Source organism: Drosophila miranda, chromosome 4 (assembly GCF_003369915.1).
Source record: "Drosophila miranda strain MSH22 chromosome 4, D.miranda_PacBio2.1, whole genome shotgun sequence".
Classification (NCBI taxonomy): Eukaryota; Metazoa; Arthropoda; class Insecta; order Diptera; family Drosophilidae; genus Drosophila; species Drosophila miranda.
The window spans coordinates 14,320,780-14,334,732 of NC_046677.1; the positions used below are offsets into that span (position 1 = coordinate 14,320,780).

Genomic DNA, 13,953 nt, shown 5'->3' on the forward strand with positions numbered 1-13,953 from the left:
CAGGCCCAGGCCCAGGCCTGGCCCAGCCTGAGAGAGAGTAATCGAGTATCCGTTGTCTGTCGCACGCTGAAGAGAGAGGAGAAGAGTCCTTTCCGTGGCCGCCCTATGGCAGATAGGTGTTAATCTAATAACTGTCAAATGCAGGATGTTGGTAGGGAAATTGCTGCTAACTAACTAACTCGTGTGCAGGGAATAACAAATTGTATTCAGATGTGATCAGCACTCTGTGGGGCTCAGCTAAAGGGCTTGGGGCACATCTGCTTATATTTCCATTATTTAGTTTTTCAAAGCTTGTCACATTCATAAATCCCATATGCATGGGCTTTAACATGACTTAGATGCTACTTTAGATAGAGATTTGTTGCTAATTGCAATTGTAATTATAATCATATACAGCTCAAAGTCAAAGATGTATTGTACTGAAAATACAGTGATAGTGAAGCTGGGACGATAGAGGGCCAATACGCCAGCCAACCTAGGGGTCACTCCTCTGGGCATCCATTCAAAGTTCAAGCTTCTTTCACCATTTATAATGGCTTTCACTATGTTTATTTGGAACAACTGCGCCGCCGGCAGCGTACGAATAATTTCTGCATCGCTAAAACCCCATAAAATCAACAACATTGAGACATACAGCTACAGCCCTGCCAACTGGCTTGCAGGAGCAGTCGAGCATTAAATGGCCGCAAGAGAGGCGACTATTGAGGAGCGGAGCAGCATATCTATCCCATGTGAATGGAGGATGGCTGATGGGGGATGGCGGCGACATATAAAAGTATCTCCTCTAACATTTTTATGAGTCGTAAATCGAAGCGATAAAAATCACAAAAAATAAGAAAAGCTAACACAAAAACAGCCCCAGCCTGCAAATACTTACGACCAGAGAGAGCGGTCAGTCAGTCTAGACTCTAGACTGGGCCAGAACGAACGAGGGCCGGGCCTGGACCACGCCGGGTTCCACGTCGTTTCTCTCATAAGTCACACGATAAATTCTGCAACATTGCGCTAATGACAACAGCAGTTCCAGGAAGTTCATTATTGTCAGTGATTAATGCGCGAGAGGCGCAGATGGATGCAACCCGGCACGAGCTCTGCCTAGGGATGATGGGGATCCGTGATGAAACATCCATTTTAAAATTCATCAGATACCGATGTCGCTCACAAAGTCTACATCAATAAACATGTTAAAACTATCCTCAATTAAGATTGTGGTTGTTCCTGAGACATGGCGATCAGCGGCTCTCTAAAGTGTCTTCAAGTAAAGAAGTACGACTGAAAACTCGTGTATTATCTGTAAAAAAAACTGATATGGAGTGGAAACGACATTGATCGTTGGAAACAGTGCATTTTCTTGAAAACTCTCTTGACTGGATACAATTTTCATGTACATATGTATGTGTTCGTGGTCCTGGTCTGTTCACAGAAATCCTGTCCATCGTATCCTGCTGAATATCGGCGTCTTCTTTGCCATCCCTAGCTCTGAAACGAGCTCTGGCCACATAAGTTAGCTGTTGCTGTCAGTTGGCCCAAACTGCCTTCGCCGGTAGCTGGGAGTAAAAACGGAGAAAAGTGCAGTAGGCAGAAATGCCACAGGCCCTAGCCCCAGCTCCAGCCTGGGACCGGACGACGAGTTGTTGGCATCCCGGAATGTCACTCAGTCCGTCAGTTAGCCAGTTCGGGAAGTGCACTGTCGGCTGCCAAAATGATTAGCGCGTTGATTGCCAGGCGATTGGAGCTCCAAGCTAGAATTTGTGCTTCCTCAACAGCGTTTGACTTGCCAACTCTCTCAGATCGAAAGCACCTCCCTTTAGTCCTTTTGTCTCTTCAGACATACATAGATATGTATGCAGTGCTAAGCGGCATTGACAACGGCACGCACACATCGTTTGACAAAGGAGAAGCACGGCTCGGCGGGGTTCGAGAAGACCCTTGTGATGGTTCAATGTACGACAAGTGAAATTAATTTCAAACAATGCAGTAAGCTGTGAAGACAACAAAACAGGAGCTCGGAAGAAAAAGAAGCTAAAGCCCCACGACAGCAAAAGCAAATTAAATAAAAATTCCAACATGAACGCTGATAGCAATAGCAGAGCCGGAACCAGAGAGCTTCCGGAGGAGCAAGTTTCGCTCTCCACATGACAGACTCAATCTACGTGCCCCGAGTCGATGAGTAAGCCAGGCCCAGGCCAGGGCCAGGCTACCGCCAGGAGAAGGATACAGAGAACGAAAAAAGGCAAACCAAACTTGTCGAAAATTATTTCGTTTTAATTATGCCAAAGGGCGTTGTCAAAGGACGTGTCGAAATGTGTCGCCATTTTGCATGCACTCAAAATGAAATCACGTCAACGATTTCTCCCAGGACCAGCACCCCCACAAGCACCACCATCATCCGCTCCTGGAGAGGTTGCCTACAACTTTTCGTTGTCATTATCAATTTGAGTTAATTGCCGCAGCTATCGTGGGCGGAATGGGCTCCATTGCCGGTCGTGTTGTCGTCACTTCCGGTTTGGGGCGGGACGGCCTTGCCTGTCCCGGCCTCCTGGAGCTCCCAGACGACACGACGACGCATTGTCTGTGACTGTTTAAAAGCGTTTAGTCGAAATTTATTTGTATAACAAGCCAAAACGGCAGACACTTCCAGCACTGCAGGCGTGCGACAGAGAAGGCAGGAAGGATAGAGAGCGGAGATAGCCACAAGGAGAGGGAGGGGCCCGTTGAATTATTGAATTAAGTTCTTGTTTGATTATAGCACAAATTTTGTCCAACCGACAGAAGTTTCGCCAAAGGAAAGAGCGTGCTGGTCGAACAGGTGTTGGAGCACTAAGAATAGTGGAGTACAGTGCGTCTCAAAACTATTCGACACTTGGAGGATGTAGTTTCATCGGTAATATTTGGAATAAAACAACAGTCCTTATGTATCAGCTATCAATCGAATAAATAATGAAGGTGTTGGGTTACGCAGCTCGATATTAGCAACGATCCATAGATTGTAACCAGTGGTGCAGCAGTAAAGCAAATCCCTATTATTGTTTCATTTTTGCACTGCCCACTGTGCCACATTTTAGTGAAATTTAGTCTGGACCTAGCACTCACTTCTTTCACGTTTATTGGGAATAGCTCTTAAATCCGACACCGTTTTGAATCGAGCTAATCATCAATCGGACTCGTTATGCTCTCGTCATACTTTTCGCTATCCCTTCCGACTCTGTATCGCAGTATACATACAAGTTAACGTACCCAATTCTATTGAGCTCTTATACGAGTTGTAAACAATCTTTGGCTTTCTAAAACGAAAACAATTTCAATCTTGGGCCTCCGCCTAATTGATTTCTAAGATGTACAATCTCAAGGGCTCCCGCCGCAATCCCAATCTTTGACACTTGCCTAAATGAAAAAAAAATGTTTGCCCACACCCGGCTTCCCATAAACAATCTCACACCCGGCTTTCTGCAGATCCTGCACTTTGGGCATTTTACAATTCTCTCTTTGGATGACGAAATGCAATACTCGGGATGGCGAAATCAATTGAGATGTTTATAGAAAAACTATTCCCAAAAGGGATCGACGATGCAAAGATCAAAAAGTTCAAGTCAGTCTTGATCCAGAAGCGACACCGAAAAGTCGAGCTAAAAACTAAGATCGCGCAAACCCTTTGTCCGGAATCCTTTGTGACCCTCAACTTAAATCTATATCTGTAAACTTAGAAGTTAAATAAAAACTTTTTAAAAAACGCAATCCGCTACCGCAGTTATTTAATTTACATACATATACCATCACTCAGTATAAACCGTATTAAACAGTCATCGGTCATCGACTTTTAATATATACAGATATAGATCGCAAAAATACTCTGCTGAGTAACTCAGCAGCTCAACAGAAGGAAAGTCCAGATTCTGTGTCAACTTCTTGCATACCCTTACAGATCCATCGTTTGAGATCTTCGAATGTAGGGACTATGGACTTGGCTATATGGTCTCAGCTGTTGGCTCGGCTATCGATTAAATTATTTTTGTTTTTTCTGTGCTTTTGCAATCGTATACTTTTCAACGGCACTATCCAAGCTCGAGTGCAGAGGGAATTTAATTATTTCTTGCTAAAAACTTATCTTCATTCGCTTTGCGGTAGAATATTATATGGGCGAATTTCGCTGATTATAGTCTTATAAAAACAATCTTTGTTCAGGCTGTAAAAAAATTTATGACGAGTTGCCACGCGTAGCGATAACAAAATATGTATATATTATATGTGTACATATTTACATTATATCCAATATATAAACTTAATAGAACCACCTATATACAGTTCTTCTAAGTTAATCGTCGATAAATCTGCAATGATTAGGTACTTCAATAGGGCTCGGAGCAAAAAAAACCAACAGTTGGTTATCCTAATTAGTTGTTATTACTCAATAAACAGTAAACAATATAAGAGCTTTTTTATACTGAACTTTATATTACAGCGACGAGCTCTATAGCACATACGAGTACTTTGCTTAAAACGAGATTTCGAACGGGTCAAGTCACTCGACTCGAGTGTGAGTGTGGTATTTATTTGTATTTCCTGCAGATTAGGGCTAGCGCTTAAATTAAAAGCGACGGGCGATATGAGAGACTCATAGTATTAAATTAAAGGGAATTCCCCTACATTTTTGCTACCTACAATCACTAATCATACAGTATACTGTATAGTATACTAATAGTATATACTAATAGATATATATATATCGGAAAAAGGGAATTCCCCTACATTTTTGCTACCTACAATTGCGTCAGGCGCTGCGTAGCCACTGCAAATTGATTTCTTGCTTTTGGCTACAAAAATGATCCGATCTGATCCAGATTCAGCAACCTGATAGATATGGTCGTTATTTATGATTCTGCGTTTTTAGTTTTCTCGAATCTGCAATATTGTGGATGAAACAGATTTTCGTCCTTTGTGGGGGCGGAAGGCGGTGGGGCGAAATTCTGAGATATACGTTTTATAGTGAGATCTAACAGAAGTGCGGATACCAAATTTGGTTACTCCAGCCTTAATAGTCTCTGAGATTTGTGGATGCCTCAGATTTTCGTCCTTTGCGGGGGCGGAAGGGGGTGTGGCGAAATTTTGACACAAAATGGTCAAGGTCCGATATCACAGGAGTGTGGATACCAAATTTGGTTGCTCTGGCTCTTATAGGTTCTGAGATCCTTGAACTCATACTTTGCAATAAAATATGCGACCATGAAACCTGTGTGTTAGAGAGAGACAGAGCGAGAAAGAATGAAATTGTTTTCTTGATTCTGGCTATAATAATTATACGATCTGGTTGAAATTTTACATTCTAGAACATATAGTCATCCTCTACGATTCTGCGTTTTTGGTTTTATCGTATCTTTAAAAATGTGGGTGCCACAGATTTTCGTCCTTTGTGGGGGCGGAAGTGGGCGCGGTTGAAGTTTTGAAATATTTTTGTAGCAGAATCTGGATCCAAAACATCGTTGCTCTAGCTCTTATAGTCTTTGAGCACTAGGCGCTGAAGGGGACGGACAGACGGACAGACGGACAGATAGACAGCGCTCAATCGACTCGGCTATTGATGCTGATCAAGAATATATGTACTTTATGGGGTCGGAAACGATTCCTTCTGGACGTTACACACATCCACTTTTACCACAAATCTAATATACCCCAATACTCGTTTTGGGTATCGGGTATAAAAATTAAATTTATTTTCAGTGTGTAAAGAGTATTTTTGAACATTTATGAATGCACATTGTGCATTGTACACATTGTACTGAATCTGCTGTTGATATGAGCTTTTCTTTGTCAGATACTTTTGCCTTCGATCTTGTCTTTCGACTACACAAAAAGATCATGCAGCAAATGGAAATGAGCACTGAACCTGCCAGTACCATCCAGTTCGTTGTGCTCAGGGATAGCCAAAGACGCAGAAGCGCTGGCTGATACTCGCAGATATAGTAGTTGTCGTACCCGAAAGATCTCCTCATATACAATGTCGAGTTGGACAGCACCAGACTGAGATAGCTTTTGGACAGCGGCTTTTCCGTACCGGGCATCCAGCGGGTGAAGGTCAGCGGCTGCTTGACGCCCTCCCAGGAGTAGGGCATTTCACTGTCGAAGCTGTGGCCTGATGTGGCAAAGGTGCAGCCATCGGCGAGGCCCTTGGACAGCACGTAGTCCTCGAGCGCCTTTAACTCCTCGATCGTTTCCACGGACACTAGCTGGCTGTTGTGCTTCCAGCAGTCTCTTCTCGAAAGAAACCAGTCACAGTTTCTTAAAGTCTGAAACGATTGAAACGATTTTAGGTGAAGCCTTTGAATTCCCTTTCCTATATTCCACTTACGCCATCTTCATTGCCTATATAGTAGAGCCCTTTGCCGACCAGATCAAACGTGGCCTCACTCTGCCAAACCGCCAACAGGCAAAGGCATAAAATTGAAAATATTCTCATTTCTGAAGTCATCCGACTTTCGCTGTTCACTTGACAAAGCGTGTGAGCAACTGATTTCACTCTCTCAAGGCGTCTTATATATATATTTATATATATATATATAAACGTTTCCACGTTTCACAACGTTCCCTCTCGATTTGTTAGTAGTCTCCCTCTCTCTTTTTCTCCAGCGATAGCATTTTCCCAGTGAGACTCGTACACGAAAGTGTGCAATAAGATCTTTAATATTTTGCAATATCTGATGCCTCGAGCCTAACTGTTATTTGAAACAATACTTATTTCATCGATTTCATGTAGTTGCACAGACCTTTTAAAAGTGGAAGCAAGAGAATTTGTAAAGACTTCTATTAGTGAATAACCGTTCGCGACTCGCTTTCGGTGTTGAGCGTCTGCTCGCAGATATCGACGGCTCGGGTGTAGCACGACTCACTGCTCATGAACAGCTCTCCGGCTCGTAGCGTGAGAATCAGACAGTTACGGCCCATGAGGGGAGTGGGCTCTTCCGGAGCCCAGTTCGAGTAGTTAAGAGCCCGGGCGCGGCCGAAATAGTTCCAGTAGAAGCGCATGTCGCCGGGCCAGCGGTGGCCGGCGCTCCAGAACTGGGTGCCGTTCTGGAAGCCGTTCTCGTAGAGGTGCCGCGCTAGTATTCGCATCTCTTCGTCGCTGTCTAGGCAGACGCGCGAAGTCTTCTTGTCCTGGTAGCAGAAGTTGTGGAACGAGGTGTGCTGCAGATCCCGCGAAAAGAGGCTGATATTCGACAAATCATATCGAAGTCCTTAGACGGACAACTGGACCACTACTCACCAGCGGCTCTTCGTCGGCTATGAAGTAGCAGTACTTCTCCTGCACCTTCTCGTAGGGCACCTTGCATCGCATTCCAGCCACTGCTCCCCACTGATCCAAGAAGAGTACCAGGAAGCCGAGCAACCCAAGAAGCAGGTTCTCTTTCTTCCGTGCATTCTGGCCATTTGGCATTGTGGCTTCGGTAAAACTGTGAATGGGTTGATGTTGATCCACTAGCGCAATCGCCAGCGACGAGCCCATTGGGAGAGGCGCTATGAAACGATCGCTCTGTTTTAGATTCGGGCCTCGCTGATAAGAAGACTTCACCGAACTATTTGGTTCAAGGTCAGAGAATCTACGAATGCTATCAGAATTGAATGACGTCTCAGAGCCTCTCCACATACGCGGAACTGTCGCACAGAGTAAAGGTTCAGTCAGATACAGGGCTCTGCTAGTCTGTCCTCCACTTACCACATCTCTGGGCCATGAACACTTTCATTTACGTTGGATCTGGTCATCCTCAATCAAAAGTAAGGACCCAAATTTCTTCCGCTAGGTTCTTTGTCTCGGGGTTGATTGCTGCCACTGAGTTAGTGTTTATATTCACTTATAATTATATGAATATTTACCCTTTCATTCGTCGAATGTTCTGTTTCATTCCAAGTATTCCTTGGATTGGAATTCTCTATACATATACGCAATCATATGAAGAACAACTTATGTGATATTTTTGTTAGCATATTTTAATCAGCATTCAGACTTGGTTCGGATAGAATTGTGAGTACTACACATCTATGCATCTCATGCTCAATACCGTGCAAATCGTAGAAATCACTAGCTGCAGAATTTTAGCTGTTGCACCGATCAAACTTTAATTTAATAATATAGTCTGTTGGACACACAGTTGATACAAAAATAGTGGATTATATTTTTCTAATTTTTGGAAGCTGGCAGTCAATATACGCTAATGGCAAATACATTTCTACATTGGCACTATGTAAAAGCTGGACTTGCTCTTATTTACTTTTGAATAAGTACATTAATGATACAGTAATATCGATATTTTTGGATTACAAAAAAAACAGCATAATATTTTGAAACAACACAAAGGAGCAGCAACACAAACTTTTGTCGCAATGTAATATACGGTGGCGAGCACTTTTAAGTTTAAGCGTAAAATCTATAACCTGTAAAATCTTTATAAATTAATCAATCCTTGTTTTTTCTTTTGCATAGATTCTTTAATGTAATGATAAAGAAAAAAACAAAATAGTTTCAATTCAAAGAGATCGGTTTCCTTACGAAATTTTATTTTTTTTTAAAAAAAGCCCGTGTGCAAACTTTTGCACGTTTGGAATTTTTTGCTTTAATCATTGTTTTTAACACATCGTCCAAAGGGACTAAGCTTCTATCACATTCTGAATAAGTTTTGACATACTCTCGACTAAATTTAGTATGTGCTTGCAAGGTATCATGCTCCACTCCGACTGCAGGCGCTCCCAAAACTCATCCAATCCCTTTGGTGCAGACTCGTACTCTTTTAATGTTTTTTAAGCAATAAGCTTTAGATCTGGGCTATTGAGCAGGTCCCTGGAATAAGTGAAAACTTGAATTATAAGGACGATTTGTCATGATTTTAGCCGTGTGCTTCGGGTTACCGTCTCGCTGGAAAGTGATCTTCTATATGGGGTTTCTAAAATATAAAGAAAATATTTACTATTTAAAAAAAAACACACATTTTTAAATCTCCCATTGCAGCATATATTTCAAAAAAATATCCAAACTAAATAAACAAACAATACGAACAAACATGTGCTATCCACACATATGTACATTCCATCCCGTTTGCAACATTCATTCAGCAGCATGTGTTGCTTCAACAAGTTGCGTACAACAATAATCAAAATTTTGCTGACAAATATTTTAAACATAAAGAATAGTTTATGTTTTAAATCGGTTTTAACATGAGTGTTTTGCTTTAAACATTGTCATCAAACTTTAAGCATTTTATCAAAGATGTTTTGTCAGCATGCTGCAGAACATGTTCAGTCAAGATGTTGAAGAAACATTTACTGCGGGTATAACAGTTTCATGGCGCCATCTTTACTTTCTTGCCAATCTGCTGTTACCCGATTGATTCTTCCGAATTTAAACCAAAGTAAAGCGAATCAATTCGTCGAATTTCGCCGGAAGCTTTCCATTGTATTTATTTATTTATTTAACAATTATCTGCTAATAATGAAACTTAGTTACAAAAGAAGGAATGAAGAGAAGTTAAAAGTTTGTTAAATTTAGGTGATTGTAAATATTACATGCTATTGGCTTAGGGGATAGTTCAGGGGATAAGGTATGACAGAGGGAGTTATAGTTATAGTTGTGGCATATACATATAAGCCTAAAAGGTTCATGTTGGGCATAATTAGACCTACATATGTATGGATAAGCGGATACCCATGAAATTAGTTAGTTCATAATTGGGAGTCAACAGTCCCAAGAAGGAGTTTGTGCTCGAACATTACCCCATTACATATTCTGCGATGGTGCAACGACGGCAGGTCAATCAGATTTAGTCTAGATCGGTAGGGTGGCACGATTCTACCCAAGTCCCAGTTTAAGTTACGTTTAAGATTAAGTGCAAAAAATAAGAATTTCTTTTGCACCAGCTGCTCTTTACACTGCGGGCTACACACACAAGAACAATACTCTAGTATCGAACGTACTAACACAGTTGTTTCGTCACGTACGGGTCGTCAAACTCCTTGGACCAACGCTTGATGAACGCTAAAACACCCTTAGCATTCTTTACTGTTGCGGCTATATGGCTGTTAAAAAACATCTTATATTCAAAGAGGACTCCGAGGTCATTTGAACTCGAAATTCGCTCCAGGAGATGATTTCCTAGAACGTATGAGACAAAATGTGGGGCGCAACGGTAAAATGTCATAAGTTTACATTTAGAAAGGTTCAGAAAAAGAACACCACCAGCTGAACACCACAATAGTAGTTCATTTAGATCCAGTTGAAGGCGTGTGTAGTAGTAGTAGAGTATGTTATAACTTGAGGAAGGTCATTCACAAATAAAATAAACAGAAGCGGGCCCAGATGACTTCCCTGTGGCAATCCTGAAGTAACGTTAAAGATATTTCACAACACATAGGATAACATTGATCTGCTTCTTACAAGTTTTTTTTGGCGCAGACCACAGCGAATTCCATTTTAATTATTTATTTATTTAAAAATTTGCAAGAAAAATTTCAAAAAAAATTGGTATCAGACCAATGTGCCAGACAACTCTCAAAGCGGAATTAGTGAAAAAAGAGAGCAGGGAGGAGAGCGGTTATAGCGAGAGCTACTAAGCAGAGAGCGCTATTGCTCAAAAAGTTTAAAGAGCAAGAGAAAAACAACACTTGTTTGGGTTTGGATAATGATAGTGATAGCTATAGCAAAGTTTTCGGGATAAGAGCGGGCAAAACTTAGCGTGAGCTTACTTACGGAAAGCAACACACAAACACACGAATAACCAACGCACAGAATTAATATCAAATTAAGTTTTTATAAAAAAAAAAAGAAACACGTCTGGTCACTACGATAGAGAACGAGCGATCGATAATCTCCGTTCATGACTTTCGTCACAGACTGGCACGCAAATAAGAAAAGAACGAGCGTCTTAACTGTCTTGGCGGTTCCGCCGCAGAAATGGAAATGGAAAAACGCGAGGCCATAAATGCAGAGCTTTAAATGAAGCGAAAGATCGAACGCATTATTTTGACAGCAAAAAATTCTGTGGAGTTGGAGAATGAGAAATTTTTGTGTTTTGCTAGCTTCAATTATTTTACCAAGGCCTTCACTGGGGATATACCGTTACTCACTGAAGGGAGGCATAAGCTCTAATTACAGCACCATAATTAATCCGGGCCACATCATCTTCCGACAAGGCCGCAATGCCCTACATCATGGCGAGACATGGCGAGACTAACATGGGAAAATTATGTATTGATATCTTGAATTGGTTATCCGTTCGCAATGATGAAGATGAAAAATCGGATCAACTTCCATATGACAAACAAATTTTTTGTCAAAGCCTTTTTTGAATTTACGGAAGGGAGTGCGTGCGACTACCATGAGTAGATCGATCGCTCTAAATATTGTACCAACAGTATGGTCAAGCGTTGGGGATTCACCTTTAGCGACTACATGTGTGAAGACCTGGGCATTCCACTCCTTCGACAAACTTTGACGAGATTTCGTTTGATTCGTATTATTTAGCGCCATTGCGAATCCAGAAGGAGATGGGATCGCGTGACTTATCACCGTGGAGGAGCCATCAGTCCGCATCTAGGGCCTACGTGCCCAGAGATCACAGTGTCTACGGAGGGTCCCTTGATAACGATGCAGAATTCCCTAGCCTGAGTGGCCGCCGCCGCCAGCTCCCTGGCAAAAGTCATTTCAACATGGGAGCTGGAAAAAAAATTGCGCGCTAATTTGTACGCGTGTTACATTATTATTATTACATTCTTGAACACGATAACAGGAAGGAATCAAAATGTTCTTCTGTGAAGGAAATACCATTTAATTGTATTTCAATTCAAACAATTAAATAGACATACATATATAGACACTACGCTACAATAACACGTTGAGTACGGTTAGAGAGATAGGATAGGACTAAATCCAATGTAGAAGATTCTTTGGGAATCCTAATAAAGAGTGCTTTACGATCCCCACGAAAGTTTTTACTGCATTGTCAAAGGTGTTGATATAACACTGACTATTAACGGCAAGAAACTCAAGAAAAGACCAATTAACAAGCGAGAGATGTAGATTTAAATCAATAAAGTTTGTTTTTCGAATCACTGTATGCGGCAAGGAGCGGTGGAACTGTCAGCACGAACAGATCGAGTAAATTCAAAGGTTGTCGACAGACTTGGATGGTAAGGATCTTCAGGAAATGATATTGGGCTTGCTCTGAATAACGTTGCTAGAGAAGCAGCATTAACAAACATCAGGTCAAGAAGTCTGTCCCTAATGTTTTTAACGGCATTAATTTGGACAAGGGAAATTTCCGTTAGCCCATTGATAAAATCATTGTGGCAATTGGGAAGCAACAGGTTAGCGTCATCGCAAGGCAGCCAAGAATGAAATGGTAGGTTCAAGTCACCCATGTCAATAATATGATCATTGCAACCTAATGCAGATACGACAGTATTACGTTAATTGCAGAGAGGTGGTTTAAGTAAACCTCAGTGTCAGACCTGGGAGGAATGTAGGAGCAGGTTAAATAAAAAAATGCCGACGCAATGCGAACTTTGACTGCAACAATTTCTATTCCATGGATGTTATTGAATGGGAATAACTCAGCTGAGAAATCAGATTTGACTGCAATCCCCGCCAGCGAACGATGGGCGGTCTATTCAATAAATAGTGTAATTGTCAATGAAAATTTCGTGATCATTGATAGAAGTGTTTAGCCAGGTTTCAGTGAAAGCGAAAAAAATGGTACATCAGTTTTTTGAAGCAGCAGGTTTGGTAATTCTGGCAGTCGGGTTAGAATCTTTATGAAGGAACTCATGCATATTTGAATGCTCAGGCCATATAGACGGTTCAAAATATTTATATAGAAAAAAATCAGGGAGGAGAATTTGAAATGATGATAATTATTAAATTAAGTCACAATTATATCATCAGGCGAAGCGTTAAGTTCAGAGGAAACATATTGCTTAACATCCTCCGTTGTAGCCTCAGGAATAAGACGGGAAACAAATATTGCTTGCGAGGGACCACTGCTCTAAGTTGAAGTGAGCGAGATCGTGATGGTGGAGCCTCTCCTGAAAGAGATCTCGGTCCTGGGGCAGAAGAATTGACAGCAACGGCTGGATCAGGAATTGGCAAGACATCACCAGCAACCAACACACCCGCACTAGGAGCACTCACCACGTCGGTAGTGATGGCAGTAGAAACTGTAGGGATGGGATTGATGCTGATGGGAACTTGGATGATCGAAGGTAGTACATTGGTCGGTGTAAAAAACACCGGAGCTGCCGTTGGCGGATTTACTGCTAACCGCGAGGCATGACGACACGGATTAACAAATGGTTCCGATGGATGAAGGTGGGAAGCAGGCGCACCAATCGGATTAGGCTGGAAGAGATTGGTATTAGTATGCGGAATTTTCCGTCTACGCGATTCGCTCAAGAGTTTGAGCCCAAGAAAGTGTGATTCTAGAAATTTCTCGTCGAGAAACCCAGTTCAAGTTTGTCTCATGTAAGTGCAAATTTCGGCCTCAATCGCCCGACAAGCCAAACATGACCAAGACAGACCCATACGTTTCGAGATCAGATCGTTTAGCCGGCCAAAATTTCACATGTATTCTTTTTAACCCAATGGAAACTAAATGTTTATGTAATTGCACAAAACATTCAGTATGGAATATTATATATATTATTCTTAATTATTATTTTATATATGTTTATTAATTGAATATAAGGATATTGATCAAAAACCATTACTTTTACTCAAAAACTAAGTTTTATGGTTCTACAAATATAAAAATTAAACGAAAAAATTAATATTGCGAAGAAATATAGAAATAATACGAAATAAGATGAGAAAGAAGGAAATATATACATATATACATTGTACATTGGTTCTAAAAGTTTCAACGCCTTGTAAACTAAAAAAATAGTTCAATATATTTGTAATACTATAATAAGAATATAATA

General features: G+C 41.3%; 2 protein-coding genes and 1 pseudogene across 2 annotated transcripts; 1 reads left to right on the forward strand and 2 right to left on the reverse strand.

Annotated features, from left to right (window-relative positions):
• Positions 1-5,684: 5,684 nt before the first annotated feature.
• Positions 5,685-6,509, reverse strand: LOC108164251. Its single transcript, XM_017299885.2, has 2 exons — positions 6,344-6,509; positions 5,685-6,281 (listed from the first exon to the last, which is right to left on the reverse strand). The coding sequence occupies exons 1-2, from the start codon at positions 6,461-6,463 to the stop codon at positions 5,712-5,714; spliced, it is 690 nt and encodes a 229-aa protein (XP_017155374.1). The 5' UTR covers positions 6,464-6,509; the 3' UTR covers positions 5,685-5,711.
• A 144-nt stretch (positions 6,510-6,653) lies between these two features.
• Positions 6,654-7,809, reverse strand: LOC108164252. The gene is made up of 3 exons (XM_017299886.2): positions 7,706-7,809; positions 7,256-7,644; positions 6,654-7,176 (listed from the first exon to the last, which is right to left on the reverse strand). Exons 1-3 carry the CDS (start codon positions 7,731-7,733, stop codon positions 6,799-6,801), a joined length of 795 nt encoding a protein of 264 aa, XP_017155375.2. The 5' UTR covers positions 7,734-7,809; the 3' UTR covers positions 6,654-6,798.
• Positions 7,810-10,915: 3,106 nt separating this feature from the next.
• On the forward strand, positions 10,916-12,284 carry LOC108161125 (annotated as a pseudogene).
• Positions 12,285-13,953: the final 1,669 nt, after the last annotated feature.